At 44.0% G+C, this 16,286-nt stretch overlaps 1 protein-coding gene across 2 annotated transcripts; it reads right to left on the reverse strand.

Moving 5' to 3' along the window:
* Nucleotides 1-1,011: 1,011 nt before the first annotated feature.
* On the reverse strand, nucleotides 1,012-15,658 carry zhx3a (zinc fingers and homeoboxes 3a). 2 transcript variants are annotated; one of them, XM_080423761.1, is made up of 4 exons: nucleotides 15,341-15,658; nucleotides 14,716-14,795; nucleotides 3,362-6,258; nucleotides 1,012-2,478 (listed from the first exon to the last, which is right to left on the reverse strand). In XM_080423761.1, exons 3-4 carry the CDS (start codon nucleotides 6,049-6,051, stop codon nucleotides 2,445-2,447), a joined length of 2,724 nt encoding a protein of 907 aa, XP_080279887.1. In that variant the 5' UTR covers nucleotides 6,052-6,258; nucleotides 14,716-14,795; nucleotides 15,341-15,658; the 3' UTR covers nucleotides 1,012-2,444. The 2 variants fall into 2 exon arrangements, with proteins under 2 accessions (XP_080279887.1, XP_080279886.1); XM_080423760.1 differs by lacking the exon at nucleotides 14,716-14,795.
* Nucleotides 15,659-16,286: the final 628 nt, after the last annotated feature.

A 16,286-nucleotide genomic window follows, 5' to 3' on the forward strand; every position in this document is an offset into this window, starting at 1 on the left:
GGTATGCGTTTTCTTTAATTGTTAAACCTGCATATTGTTTGGGAAACTAAACTAGAGGCTAGTGTGTTCTGGAATGGAGTTCAAAACCAGTCCCCTCCCTCTGAGAGCAGGCCCCAAGACGCCCAGATGGTTGTTGGTTTTGGATTAGCAGAAGTTTGGCCAAGGGTATTTTTCATATTCTGACATTCTCAAACATTAGATTTCTATGTCCACAAATTGAACTCTGGTTTCTCAAAAAAATTAACTCTGGTTTCTCAAGGGCTATGCTTGGGGCATTTGTATAACAAATAAGATAAACCTGAAGAGTCTTTTGTCAAATTCAGTATAGCATGACTGATTACATTTCAGAATCCCTGTAAGATGTGTTTTTGCTACCGCTTCCCCTAGCTGGTGTACATGCAGGTTGATCTGTGATGGGTTGGCATGGTTTACTGGACTCATTGCAACCTTGTGCATTCTTGTGAAGTTATTCTGTCCAGCCTTCTATCTTGCTCAGGAATGTTTTTGTTTTTCTGAAAACATCTGCCGCCCATGTAAATAAGTCCTATGTTCTGTACACTTTTATTGAACTAGACTATTTTAATATAGGATAGAAATGCTTGGATAACATTAGCATACCTGTATCATGGTCTAACTCGTGTCAACGCATTACAAATTTGAGATCAAATTAACCACTTAAACCCTGTATTCTATACTAGGTCTAGACTGGTTTTCCTTCTACACTAAAGCTCTTTGCTGAAAATGGCTGCTGGACACTAGCGTTCACAGGATGGCATCCTGTCCATATCGGATTTGTTTTCTTGTGTACCATGGCTTACTACCATAGATGACACATTCGTCAAATAGAAATGCCAGCGAGTACTGTGTTGCTTACATTACATCATGCTTTGATAATTGCAATGAATATAAATTCTATGCTAATCATGCAAAGAGCATCCTATGTACAATTGATAAACATTCAATACATTGTGTTGGACACTTGTGGAAAAAGAACTAGACATTAATGCCTGGTGAGTATTCTGTTTATTTTGTAAAGATTTAGAAGTGTAGAAAGGATGATACAACAGTGCTTTATGATCAGACTATTTCATAAAAGTGATCATAACACCGTAAGTCCAGATTCCATTTATCTCGAACCAAAATAAATTTGTAACATTCGACAAGTGCATACACTGCTGGTAGGAGATCAACCTCCAATTTCACTTTGGATGGTATAGCACCGTTCTTAGCTATTAGCAGCTTGACAAAGATGCAGCTCAATAGGATTCATGTAGTGACTTTATGTTTATATGAACACAAAATTCTGACAAGAGGACACATCTCCTCATTTGGCTCTCTAGCTAGCACAATATCTCACTCTGTCAGTGTAGGGATCAAATTGATAATTTTGCCTTTGGCAACATTTTTGCCAGTAACAAGATTTGATACATTTACAGTAAAAGTTAAACATTTCCAAGTGTACAGAAAGCAGCACAAGATTTATTTATTTTTCACAGATGTAGACCAACAGTGACCATCAATGCACTGGCAAGTAATTGTTTGGACAGCACATTAACTGGAAAGCAAAGTGATGGGCAGACAGGTCATATCAACACATGGACAGAGCTGAGTAAGGCAACGTTAGCGTGACAGGCTTCTCTGTTCGGTTTGCAGGGCAGTGTAGTGTACTGATCTTGACAGATCTGTCAATATCTTTACTCTGGGGCAGTGTGAGTTTAGCATTGCTGTCTTCATTAGTGCATTTTATGTAAATAGTCTTGCGTGTAGCTGAACAGCGAAGTGATCACCAACATTTATACAGATCTAAATAAAACATGTTTGATTGCATCTGGACTTACAGTGACTATAGAAGAGTAAATAGAATTGAAAAACCAAATAACGGAATAAAGTAAAATTCAAGGCAGTGCTGAAGTACTGGTTGCTAAAAAAAAGTAAAAAATATCACAAAGCCAACAATAACATTTCTTGACACATCTCATGTTTGTCCAGTCAGTACAAACCCTCCTGTTTAGTGCAGTTTCAATCATATTATATATTTCTCCCTCAGCCCCAAAACAATATCTTTCTTCCCTCTCCTATGTTTTTTTCATTCAAGTCAGTTTTCCAGTCAATGTGCATCTTTTCCCGTTTCTTTCTCTTTCTGTCAGATCCCTCGTACTGACCTCATTGTGCACCCTCCCCACACAACCACAAAGAAAGCATGAAGGGCTTAAAAACATCACAGGACTCAAAGGTGACGAGTTCTTTCTTTTTGATGATGGCAGGAAGTGATGGGAGATGGAAGAGGAAGGAGGAGGGGTGGGGGTATTCACAGTTACAGTCAGAGTCCAGCGGTCCAGCTACAATCACATCTGCTGTCATAATGAACACTCCAGACCATGGCCTGGGAGTGAGCCAGCCTAACCGTCCTTTTTCCCCTCCGGGTGAGATTAGGGCATCCTCTGTCACACCTCCAGCATCTCCATTCTCAGGCGGTCCCTAGTGGCCAGGCAGACACACAAACATGGAAGTGACACGTGTTAGGGCAGCCATGTACTTATATGATCAATTCTATTAGAAACAGTTTATGTCACCGATCCACATTTTGAGAGGGAGTGTTGTGAAAAGAAGCCCGGGTATCATCCGTCGTCATGATTTATTCACATATATTAGCACGCGCTCTCTCAATCTATAATTTAATGGCCCAGACTCCTACTTATCTAAAAATAGCTTCTTAAAACAGACCTTTGATTGTCTGAATAAGCCACTCAACAACATCAGCGTGCATCATTTTGCTTTTAAATGTAAATCACTCACTACACGACAACCAAGTGACAGATCTTTGTGGCTTTGACTGGCATTTAGACATACATTTATTTAATTTATTGATGCAAAATTCAAATAGCATAGAAAAATATTAAGAGGCCAACATCAGTAGGCCTGTCACAATTATTACATACTCGCCTAATCGCAATTATTTGAGATAATCGCAATTCTTTTGCATAATCGTCATAATTGTTTCCATGTTGAAAATTTTTCATTCATTTTCAAACATTTTCCAAAAACAGCATAAATAGCAGATCAACAAGCTTACAACGCGTCACGTGATGCAATGTAAGCTTGTAGATCGGCTATTTATGCTATTTTTTGTCAGTAATTTCGTTATATATTTAAGTTATTTGTCATATCTGCCCTAAAAGGCAAGTTTTTATTCATATGTTCCAATGTTCAATGCCAAAAACACAATTAAATCGTTAATCGCAATTATTTGTGTGGCAATTAATCGTCAACTTAAATTTGTAATCTTGACAGCCCTAAACATGAGTAAGTATTATGTAGTACCTATTGCAGTATAGTATCGTCATAAAAAGATTGGACTTACCTGGCCTGGCTGGCGTCTGTCTGCTGATCAATGAATGACTGACTGGCCCCTGGCTCCTGGTGGGCTTCTACTCTCTCAGACCAGGGATCCCGCATAACGACCGGTTGCACCGCTTCCCCAGCTCTGCCTTGCTCTCCGGCCTCCTCCGACACCATCGCACCCAACAGCGGTGGGTAATGGTATGTATCCTGCCATACGACCCGCTGCTCCGAGTTCAGTCCTGCTCCTCCGTCAAGGTGCTTGTTCACGTCTTGCTCCACATGCTTCTCTTGAGCCATCGGAGGGTCTTTCTCCATCTCTGTGCCAACTTCTCCATGGCCCCTGGGTGCCTCTGTATCCGCTGGCAGGCGCTGGTAGCTCTCCAGCCTCTTCAGCTGACCGTTCTTATGGATATATCGGCTATCGCTAAACCAGCGCACCACCTCAGACTTGGGCAGGCCTGTCATGATACTAAGCTCCTCGTACTGCTGGCTGCTAGGCCAGTGGGTGCTGGAGAACACGTGTCGGAGTATGTGCACTTGCTGGGGGGACTTTTTGCCCCAGGAGGGCGAGAAAGCGGACTGAGAAGCAGGCACCTCTGCCATTTCAGGCTTGACCCCTGGTACCGTCTCTGAGACAAATTTTGCCTCAGGCTCGTTCATCTTCAACCGTTTCAGGTTGATCTTAATGGGGTCGACCCTCAGCTCTGGACCGGTCCTGTCTGCCTCGAGGTGGTCGTCCTCTTTAATGAGCTGCTGCAAAATCGACATGCCTTTGATCGGGAAGTCCTTGGTGCATTTACCCTCCTCCTCTGTGATGGGTAAGCCACTGCTGCTTTTGGTAATGACAGTGGTGCTGGTGATTTCATTCAGGGATTTGCTGGCATAGTTCAGGCTAGGGGCGCTGTTACAGGTGGCACTGGAGCAGTCGCTGCTAATACTGCTGTTGCTGTTGGGCGGGTGGACGTAGCTGTTGAATTCATCGTCTGCCTTTTTGATGCGGGACTGATCCTGTGGACCGCCGCCGTTATGATCATTGCAGGCGATGTTGCATTTGCTGGTGTTGTTCATTATCACTTTGCTCTGGTTAGTGTTGAAACCTTCCAACCCAGTCGGCACACTGTTACTTCTGACACCTGGCTTGCCGGTGTAATCAGCGAGGCAGTGCTCCTCATTATTGTTAGCAGAGCAACTGACAACGCTGTTAATGCTGCTGGTGGGGCTGCTGTTGTTCATTAGCTTCCTGGCGATGGCATCGCCGCCGTTACTACAACTGGAATAGCTGCTGATGCTGCTGCTGCTACTGCTTCTACTGCTGCTGGTGCTACTGACACAACCACTGCTCCCAGGCATGTCTGGGCCCAATCCGTTTGGCTCCAGAGTATTCCTGGCCAGTACCTGCGTGGTTCTGACCACTGATGGAAACTTTGGGGGGACAGCTGGGGCAGAATATGACACCCTGGTGACATGCGGGTTGGTTGACATGCTAGCCTGAGTGGCTATCACTCCGACAGGACTACCTTTCAAAGTGCCATAGTGAAGTTTGGTCATCTGGTAGTTTGGAGCCACTGGGCCTGATTGTGGAGGCTGAGCAGTGACTGTGTGGTGAGTTATGATGTGATTGACATGTTGCTGCGGAGCAGGGTGTTTTGGGGGCGCGCCGCCCTGGAAGACGGTGTTGAACATCTTCCTCCTGGCCTCTTCAATCTCTTCGGGAGACCAACTTATGCCCTGCTTAAGCCTCTGGGCAGTAAACCACAGTTTGATCTGCTCTTCGGGGAACTCGGAGACCACCGTCAGATAGCAGAGTTCGGCTTTGGTCGGGTAGGGGAACTTGCCAAAGGAGGTCTTGAGAAAGCTGCTGGTGTCCATGGCAGCATCATAGGTGGGGATGCTGCTCAGAGGGATCATCACCTTTGGAAGGTCTTTATTGGAATCAGAGGAGGGGGAGGAGTAAAGCGAGGGAGTGTGCTGGTGAAAGACTTGATTGGACACCGTCGTCGTAATCAAATGATTGACAGTGGTCCTCGGCATAGTTGGGGCTCCAGAAAGACTGAGCGCCCCGTTTTGGAGTTCAGGCACATTTGTCAGCATGCTGGGGTTTACCTCCTTTCCAGTGTCTATCTTCCGTACCTCCACAGTGTGGGAGACCACAATCTTTTTATGCTCCGCCTTGGCTTTCATCATCTTGGCGATGGGCGTTTTGATGAGGGAGAGCCCAGACTCTCTATAGTCCTCTCTGCTGTCTGTGAAGAGTCTCTGCTCCACAGTGGTCAAACCGTCCCTCTTGTTGACATGGAGGGAGGCAGTGATCAAACCCTCCATTATCCCAGGGTGGGCTTTAGCGTTATGCAGGGCGAGGGCCTCGAAACGGATCACTGACACCCTACAGTTCAGGCAGTAGAAGGTGGGCTGGGCCCTGAAGTCTACGTGGCAGTTGTGCATGTGATCCAGGAAGTAGTTTAGATCTCTGGACTCAAAGCGGCAGGTAGGGCAGCTGTACGTGCCCCCGCTCTCTCTCCCATTAAAAGCCTCAGGTTTGGAGGAGCTGTGGGAGAAATGGCTGGACTCCTCTCCAGAGATGCTCAGTATGCTATCCTCTGGGATTGTGGGGAGGAGTTCTGGCAGGCAGCCCAGTATGATCTCCTCGCGCACATGTTTGGATTTGGACGGTATCATGCATGGTATGGTGGATTTCCTCTTGCTAGCCATTGTGCAGCCTTGTGTAGATGGGAGGATGACTGATTGGTTGTCTGGTCTAATGGGAACAGAGGGCAGGTGGATTGTTGAGAGGGCCGGATGAACTTTAGTGTCATGGACCAGCCGCTATGACGTCACAGTGTTTCTTCATGTCTGCTGTCTGCCTGTTTAGGAGCGCTGTCACATGGATGACTGTTTTAACAGCAGCTCACTGGGAACCTATGGCAAAAAGAACAAAAGATGAGGAAAGTGTAAGACAATATGAAGTTTGCAGTTTGCTGTTTCAGTGGATTTCCACTGATTATGTTAGTCACTTTTAGCTTGATGGTGGAAAAGGCCATCATACTACCACTGTTTCTCAACCTGTGAGCCCACTGGTGAGCCGTGAGGCTATTGCAAGTGGGCCCCCAAATAATTGGCAAAACGATAAGATTTAGATGATAATACAACATTAATATAAAAAAACAAAATCTGTTAAAAAATAAAAAAATCTATTTTTCTTTAAAACCTCGAAAAAGATGTCATTGTGATAATGAATGACTAATGACTTAAAGTATACTGTTAGTTCCACTGATTCAAGCCAGAAGCATAATCAATGGATTGATCTTTAAAATAAACAAGTTCTGAAAATGCACGCAAGCCCATCCATCCGACCACTGGGTCAGCCTTTCGGCTACCGTGTTAAGTGGTCAGATGGATGGGCGGCCAACACTTTTTCAATACTTTTAAGTGGGCCCTGATCCACAAAAGGTTGAGAACCACTACGGAAACACTGTATACGACTAGCAGCGTTTTTTACTCCAGACCGGTGAGCTGTATTTCATTGAATTGTGTATTTTGTATTAGTGGTAAATCACATGACACATTTTTAAGTATTTCAATGTAATTAAATATGAACACTGGCAGGAAGGATGTTTGAAAGAATAATGAATACCAATATTTACACCAAAAATTATGAAATGTTTCCAGTATCCTCTTTTAACCCATTAAGACCGGGAAGGCATCTGTGTCATTTTAGATTTCTTTGGCTATTAAAAAAATTGCAGATCTACAAGCTCGTGCCACGCTACGAGCTTGTAGATCTGCTATTTTTGGAATTCACATCTTTGAATATATATATTTTTTAAAGCGAACATTTGTAGCTCAAATCTTTGCTTCTGGGGATTCTACAAATGTCTTCTAAATCCTAACAGTTTAAAAAGAAAAAAATGCATGTTGCTATAATCGGTGGTTCTCAAACTTCTTCATGTCAAGGACCCCCAAAATGATATGTATTTTGCTGCAGACCCCATCTCAAAATATGTTGTTCCAGGGACCCCAAGAAGCAAAGATTAGAGTTAAAGATTTTCACTTTTAAAAATATATATATATTCAAAGATTTGCAGAACTTCTCACGATCTTTCAACAAATAGCAGATCTACAAGCTCATCGCGTGGCACTCGGTGCAGTGCTATGATCTTGTATATCTGCTATTTTTGAGTAGCGAAAGTATAGAATAATGTTTAAAGTGGTTACACAGATGCGTTCCCGATTTGAATGGGTTAAAAGATGCATATTCAGAGGGTGTGATTCACTTCATCAGAAAGTCAAGCTAGTGGTAGAGCAAGATGTGTCTCACATTGCCAACGACGCTGTGTCAGGTTGTGTTGAGACGCCACAAACATGCAAATATATGCACAGCCATGCAGGTTTGTGCTCACTAATGTTCAAATCATACAAGGAATTCAGAGCTTGTTCTTTGTGATAAAAAAAGCATTAATGCTGTTTTTATGTTTTTTTTTTATTATCCAACTTGGATGTGTAGGATAGCAATTTGTACAGTAGACCCCTAACCCATTAAAACCGGGGAAGCATCTGTATCGTCTGTGTCATTTTAGATTTGAGAAACATACGTTTTTCAGAAAACTCTTAGGATTTAGAACAGTGGTTCTCAAAAATAGCAGATATACAAGCTCAGTTTTTTACGCAAATCTTCTCTTCTGGAGGGCCCTGGCACAAAACATTTTCAAATACACTGGTTTAGAGGCCAATTGTAGAATTTCTTAAGGGTGATATACTGTATATCTGGACAACGGTCAACATGGTTTGGTCAAGTTAATGTTTTGCAACTTTCTATATTAAAATACAATACAAAAAAGTTGTGTTTTATTTGTGCTTTTGTAAAGCACACATAAAAAAGGTTAAGAAAATATTACTGACCTAAACGTTCACATTGTCAGCGGGCGAGAGGGAAAACGTATTGGTAATTCTGATCATGTGCCTCATATTAAGGATAGATTCTTCCTACTCGGCCATGGATCCAGATAATTTTTTTCTATATCATGCCACTCCTTCATATTACAGTGTCCACGACCAATCGGATGACTGATGTCCTATCAGTATGTTGTCAACAACGCTGATGACAGGAAACATTCTGATAAATGTCTGACAAGGTTACTGCTAATACATCTGGAGCCATTTTATAAGCCTGCAAATGGGCCTGTCACTCAACAAGAAGGGTATGGCATCACACGTGTACACAATTTACAGATCTTTGGCTGTACAAAGCCATGAGACATCTTTATGTTACAATTCGTATTTCCTAATACACTTCTAGCGTAGAGATGGATATGGATTGTATCTCATATGTCTCAACCCCTTCTCTCCTTCCTTCATGAACAGCGAAAACACGCCCCAGTGCAAGAATGTACATGCGCTTGCACACAGTCTCTCTCACACACACACACACACACACACACACACACACACACACACACACACACACACACACACACACACACACACACACACACCCACCCTTGTGTACACCCTGGCAAACTATAACTTTACACAAGTCACCCGAGGTTAATGTTCTCTAGTTATATAACTGCTATTTGTAGACATTTCAATCCTGGTTGTTTCCCAAAATGTAAAACAAATCCTATAGAAAACAATAACGCATTAAAGTTAAGAAACAGCTTTTCTGCTCCTTGCCCTCCAAATGAACCCTTGACATACACACCCACCTGCCGACAAGCATGTAGTCAGTGCTCTCTCTCTCTCTCTCTCTCTCTCTCTCTCTCTCTCTCACACACACACAGACACACACACACGCGCGCACACACACACACACACACACACACACACACACACACCTCTCCCTCCTTGTGCAGAGCGGAGACTGGTTGATGTGTGACATGCAGCTGAAAACTGCTCTCATTCTATCATAATCTATCATTCAGAATACACCTCCTTCTTCCCCCCAAGCCTCTCATCTTGGGGAAGGAATATCGATGGCATAAATGACACACCTTACCGCTAGTGCCTTACATGGCCGTTACTGCACCTTTTAACGCTGCAGCGTTTTTTTTTTTAGGCCACCGCACAAAAAAATACAATGTCACACACTTCAGACAAATTTTGCATCACGCAGCGTTGGGCGCAGTCTGAAAAACCCTCCACGTGTACATTAACCACAGCCAGCCTGCTGACCTCATAAATAAAAGATGAACCTGTTCCGGAACTCCCCCCAAATGACTGGCCAAGAGTACACACTGATCCCAGACAAGCCTGTGACGTCCTCCTAAATGCCTCTCTCTCATTTCTGATGGTCGCCTTCTGACCAAAAAAAAGAGGAAAACAAAACAAACACACACAAAAAAAAAAACTAGGTCAGCAGCATCTTATGCAGTAATCCTGGTTCTGCTGCATCCAGACGCAGGCTTGTGCTGTATGTTTGCCGCTGGCGAGGTCATGATACTCCCTGATGGCACGCACACGCACACGCACACACGCACGCGCGCGCACACACTCGATTAACCCCTGGTGAGGACACAGGGGTTCAGCGAGTTTGTTCCACTGGAACCAGGGATTTAGAAATCGGTTCTCAAGAGAGGGGTCTTAGTCATGCACATCCAAAACATCTGTGTAAGAGACCTGGTTTTGTTATATACTGTAAGTTGCTGAACAGTTTTAGCTTTAGTTGGACTCTCCACAATCCATTTCCATATGACATTTGTTTGAGCAATGTCATCTATACAGTATGTCGCCATATTTGAGAAATAGCTGATGGGATGTAATGTCGATTTATGGTAATATGGTCATGGCAAATTGCTGTGTCTGGTGCTGCGGCCTAGGGAAGCCCCAGAGGGCATGTTGCTATGTGACAGGCCAGACACTGGCCTGATAGAGAGAGCCTCTCCCCTCCCCTAAACACTCCACTTCCTCCATGAGAAAACGCAAGACAAGCCAAAAGTTGAGAAAAGGTTACATAAAGAATCAGGTCACCTATCAAAAGAATGGGTTGCTTTATCTAGCGGGCGAGACGTGCGATCAGACACAAGACAAGGGCTTTCCAGACAGGGAGCACCATTGAAAGGCGCTCTCTGAAAAGCCTGGCCTCGTGTTTCAGCAGCGAGGTAGACAACACTCAGACGATCGCTGTCCCCAGTGTGTCGTATGTACCTGCACTGGCACTGGCAATGTGGCACCGAGGGGGATGAAGCTCTTTTCATCTACACAGAGCTGGGGAGTTGTATCTGAACTGAGGGAGAGTGACAGAGCTCTCAGTCAAGCTGCCTCTACGCCCACACTCATGGAAAAGGGGGTCTCGTGCATGGAACCAAAACCAAACGGATTTCACTTGTGAATCATTCAGCTTTTTCACGGCTTGCTTTTCAAAATAAAATGTGATTAAATCGGATTCTGATTTTGATAGCTTTTATACATTTAGCCTTATTTGGAAGGAGCTCTGAGATCACACTTAAATGTTATAACAATATCATCTTTGAATCTTATATTTATTCTATAGTGTAGTGTACTGCTCACATTTCAACCAATCCATATTCTAACCCCAAAGAAATCACTAAATTCTGCACTCATTAATTTCCTCTGCAATTGCTGCGGTAGTTACAAAAAAGGCAAGGTGCATGTAAGGTACTTTGCTACTAGCGTAAGGGGAACAGAGGCTGCAAAGTGGTTGCTAGACATTAAAATGTCATTCAAAACAGTCCACTGATTCAGACACTCCCTGTTTGTTGGGTCACCTACAGCTGACATTAACAGAGATTGGTGTTTGTTGTGCCACTTGTCACACGAATGAGATCGTGGAGGAGAGAGGAAAACTGAATCCAGACAGTTGAGAGTGAAGTGAGACAATGAATGATGACAGCATGTACAATATTCCACCTCCTCTGACACAACCAAATCACACATGCACACATGATACTGAAGCATGCAATGCACAATTGCACATACAGTGTCACACACACACACACACACACACACACACACACACACACACACACACACACACACACACACACACACACACACACCGTCTCCTTGCAACTCCCCAAATTAACACCTGCACCATTCTGTGAAATTTCTCTTTGAAACTGAAAAACTGAGAAACCGTCTCTGATGCGGCTGCCACAAGAGACAGTGAAGAACGGCTGACATGGTGCTGCTTTATGACAATATTTTCTTATAATTTGTCTTGACAAGAATTCACGGCTGTCTTGCTTCAATCAAAAAAAAACAGCATCAAATCACCTGGCATCTGTGGTGGTGGCAGTTGGGCGTGGCAGGGAGGGGTGGGGGAGATCAGTGAGTGGAACTCCTGACAGAATGATCAAAAAATCTGTTTAGGGACAACATTTTCTGCCAAATGTCCATTAAATAGATTAACGTCATGTGAGTGTATCAGCAGGACACCCAAATATAAGCCAGAGACAGGGAGCAATTATTCCATTGCACAGCAAAAAGATTGGGAACAATGGCGCCTCATTTACAAGAGAAACATGATCCATGCCGGGAGCCTTCAGACGACAGACTGTCTATCTGCCATCATTCTGTTTCCTGCACGTCGGTGTCAGTCATTCCCGTCTGTGTGGAGCAATGTGCTATGGACAGTGCATGGATGGAGTTTTCTCAGACATGGGCACTCCTTTCGCTGTGCACGTGGCACGCTCGCCAGCATGCATAAGTGGCGAGCTCCACACTTATACGTGTGCTGAAAAATAATTCAAGAGTCATCAGGGTCATTAACACGCCGCTAATATGGCGCATTAGTCCGGCATATCCACCACGTCTACGCATCTGTCCTCGCCCCCACCCCCCAGTGTCCCGGCTTCCTTCCAAAGACGTAGCCTTGGTGTGTCGGCTCTGTCTGGCCCTGTGCTGGATACCCATGTGGGTGTGTTGGTGTCTGAACGTCTGCTGAGACGCAGGTGTTGTTAGACAGCGATCTCCTCCACCCCCTACCCCCCCCCCCTCCTCCCAGACTGCAGCCCCATCCGCTGGGAGACCAGTCAGTGATGCCACTCATGTGTTAACATTGCCATGGCAACCCCTCTCTTCCCGTTGCCCACCACACCGCACACTGGAGTCACTCGCCCACGCCCACCGACCTCAAGACATACACACACACACGCACACACAGACAGAATTCCTTAGACTACGTCCGGTACAAGACAAACTAAATCCACATGACCTGCCAGCCATCTTTGAAAGGTCCATTCATCGTTTAGTGTGTTTCAGATCATTTGCAGTGGTCAGCAGTGAAGACATACATGTTCCTTTTCTCCCCTTTTTGGCCGCAGCCATACAACAATACCTGCACTGTACTCGTCTTGTTGTCTTCATGACATAGCTCTACATAAAAGAAAACACGAGTGCAATATACATTGCAGGCGATGCTTTTATCTTGTTAAAGCAGCAAAGTGCAGGCCTGAGGACCGAGTGCAGCAAAACTACTGCTACTCTGCCTGTTGGGCGCATCTTTGCCTGAACGGAACTGTTTTGTGTTATAGAGGACGCTCACTGCTGAAATCTTACATTGTTCTCCAAAACCCTCTATCTGTGGCCCACATGAATGACAGACAAACAAACCATGTTGTGCGAGGGGGTGTGGGGGGGGGGAAGAAATTTGTGAGTCATGCATCCTTTTTCATCACTTTTGATGAATAACTCCTTCAGTTCTGTAGCCAGGACTACAGGCATTGATTTGGCAACTTAAAAAGAAAGGGAAGAAAGATGGCGGCATACCGCAAATATTGTAGCCTACTGTCCATCCTAAAATGGCTGACATCACAGCCTCTTGCAACTGCCAGAGCTTGGCAAACTCCTGCTGCTGCTGCTGACCAAACCTTTCTTGCATAGGACAAAGTGTCAGGGATTTCTATCCCCTCTAGGCCTTTTCTCTCTTTTTTTTTTTTACAATATGATTGCAGTGCACAGAAGTTTCTTTTGGTTGGAACGCTGCAAACGCACACCGTCTAAGTAAGTCGCTTTTGAGTGCTTTGGGCTGTGATACCAGAGCAGTGGTCCTGTGACAAAAGCAATAGGAAAGGATGAAAGCCTTGAATAAAAACTGAACCTGTATAGAAAGGCATCCTTTCAAACTAGGGGGGAAAACAGTACGCGCTGCTGTGCTTTGGAGAGAGTTCTGTAAGGACCACTTGGTATGCCATTATCATGAATGCTTGTTTGTACAGAAACGGCTTGGAAATAGATCTGGTTGGCATTAGATAGTTGATTTTCCTCTCTGAACTGAAGGAATGCTATACACTTGATGTCAGCTAAAACTGCAAATCATGACCATATGACCTTCCTCAGTACTCTTCTCTGGCATACAATTCCCAGTAAACTGTAGGCTGCACATAAGAACCTATTATTTTTCACTGCTACTGGCAGAAATCATAAAATCCTAAAAGTCCTGTAGTCCTACAGTAAAACATAAGGAGTGGCTTGGAGGATGTTTTTTTTTGTGGAAGGGGAGTGGGCGCATGCAGTCCATTACGTTGTGTCTGTGTGTACAAACACACTCTGTTATGGCCATAACGAAAACTGTGAGCTGTCCCTAATTGCAGGGAGTAAAGGATGAAAGGCAATATGCCTGGCCTCATTAGACCAGTTCCGAGAAGGGAGATGGAAGAGCGTTCCCAGGGATCCACAAAGGGAATTGACATTCCCCCATGGTAACCCTCCTGCTGGAGTGAAATCTTTCTACGGACCAGAATTACTGAGCCAAGCTGGGCTGAGTCCACCCGATCTGGACGATGAGAGCTCATATACTTTTTTTTTTTGTTTTTACTGTAATGGCAAACGCCTGCCAATTAAGAATATGAGTGATTGGATATTCAATGTCAAGGGTTCCAGTGTATGTCATTGCTTTGCTACTGAACTGTATAATTTCTGCACCCATTTTCTTTCTTTTTTTATCCTCATGACTGAGCAAGTGATTTTATCTACAATAGTGCAATCTAAATTATATGAAACTAGTGTATATGCTTAAATGTCATATGAAAATGTGCTTGCTTTGAGAGCAATTTGAGACACTCTTAGCCTATGTTTTGGACACAGGACCCACACATTATAGCCTGCAAAGAGGCAACATTAGTCAGCAAAGAGGTCCCTCCCCTAACGGACAGAGAGACACATGGCAGTCACAGTTTACTCAACATTAATACACATGAGCTATTCATGTATTTAGTCTAGGTTATTACACTGTAAATACGCCGACTCCTCTAGGAGATAACCTATAGTTATGAGTGTATTAGTCAGCACGGTAATGATCAAATGTAAGGACATTTTATTGTCTGGCTTGAGTAAAGGCAACAGCACATGTTGGTGAGAGAGGAAGACGAGGAAATGAAAGAAAGAGTTCTGTAGCCTAACATAGAGATAAAGGCCTACCTTTTATCCTGATCGGAGGAAGGGATTTGTTGGGGTTGACAATCAATATACAATTGATAGTTCGCATGCGTTTCGAAAATCTATAGGAATGGACTATAAGTTAGTCATGATCATGGTGTTGTGGACTGTTTCAAAAAGTATATATTTTAAAACAACTGGAAAACACTCTATTTATTTTTTTTACTACGGGAGAAAATATACTGCGTTGTGCAATAAAATATCCAAAGACGTCACATTGCATATAGCGTGCGAGAGACGGAGGAAGAATTACATTCTTCAAACTGTAACAAACTGACAAGTTTAACCCGTTCCCTTCACAATGCTGTGGGCAAACACTGCCTCTCGGCTTATACTTGCCAATAGCGATATAGCTGCAACTCTCAGAGGGATAGATATAACCTAATGAATATTCCCCCCCCCAAAAAAAAATCCTAACTCGGCACCCCCTCCACCCCCACCTTACTGTCGCCATTTTATACATTGGCGACTTCATATAAACTGCCTAGTCTACAGCATAAGATAAAATGCAATAGCGATCTGCAATTTCAGCAAACAACTTGGGATCATAGCGTCGCCAATAATAACAAGAACGATTCGGTTTCACACACAAGATGCAATTCCTTACCTTAATAGTTAGTCGGGGAGGAAAAAATGGAATCCCGCGGTATTAATATATATAAATGAATGATTTTAGATTATAGCTCCGTTCGGTTGTGCTTTGAGAAGAGGGGAGGAGGGGGGTGGGAGGACCTCTCCTCAAGTGAACCCGGTGAACTGGCGTGAACCCGTCAGTTGACCACAGTAAAGGTACATTACCTCCTGTATGCACCGTATGGACGGTCACACAGCTAACAACTATGGTCCTTGGTCGGCGGCGGTGCAGGACAGAGGCAGCCCAAAATTATAGCAGTGTATTTCCTATGAACACGTGATTCAAAGCGTCACCCAAAAAAATCCAAAAGCTCTTTCATCTAAATTTTTTGGAGAGAGAGAGAGGGCGGGGAGGCGGGGGGGGCGGGGGAGGGGGGGGGGTGCTACATATATTCTATTGAGCATGGGCACATAATGGGCACACGCAGTAGTTGCCATGTCGGCTTAATATAAGCGACCTTTTTGGGCTTATTTTTCTGTAAAGTGTGCTTGTAAAAATTGTAGTTGTTATTAGGGTTGCGTTTTTTTTTTTGGGGGGGGGGGCTGGTTTCTAACGTGTACTTGCTTATTTATAGGCTTGCTTCCACATTTGTGGTTCTCAACTATTTTCATAAATGTTTTGTGCCAGCCCAGGGAGCATTTGTGTTGTTAGAATGTTTCAAAAGATATTCCAAATATTCCACATTTTATTTCAAGAGTTTTTGAAAATAGCAGATCTACAAGCTCACAACGTGTCACGATGCGCTGCCTTGTGAGCTTGTAGATCGGCTATTTTCAAATAGCCGATGCATATAGGTTTAAAGTGCTCATATGGCCTATAGTAGGAATAGTTGCTTCTTTTGGGCTTGTTTTCCTAGACCTGGCTGCTTATTTCTCTCACAAAATATGGCAACACTGGGCACACGACGTTAGGGTAAGAC

The sequence above is a fragment of the Gymnoscopelus braueri genome (genome assembly GCF_963280865.1).
Source record: "Gymnoscopelus braueri genome assembly, chromosome: 3".
Classification (NCBI taxonomy): Eukaryota; Metazoa; Chordata; class Actinopteri; order Myctophiformes; family Myctophidae; genus Gymnoscopelus; species Gymnoscopelus braueri.

Excerpts from the sequence above, each read along its gene's own strand:
- zhx3a (XM_080423760.1), bottom strand. The coding sequence starts at position 6,051 with ATGGCTAGCAAGAGGAAATCCACCATACCATGCATGATACCGTCCAAA. Across the intron at positions 2,479-3,361 it reads ACAGACGCCAGCCAGGCCAG|GGACCGCCTGAGAATGGAGA; the intron begins GTAAGTCCAATC and ends CCTGGCCACTAG.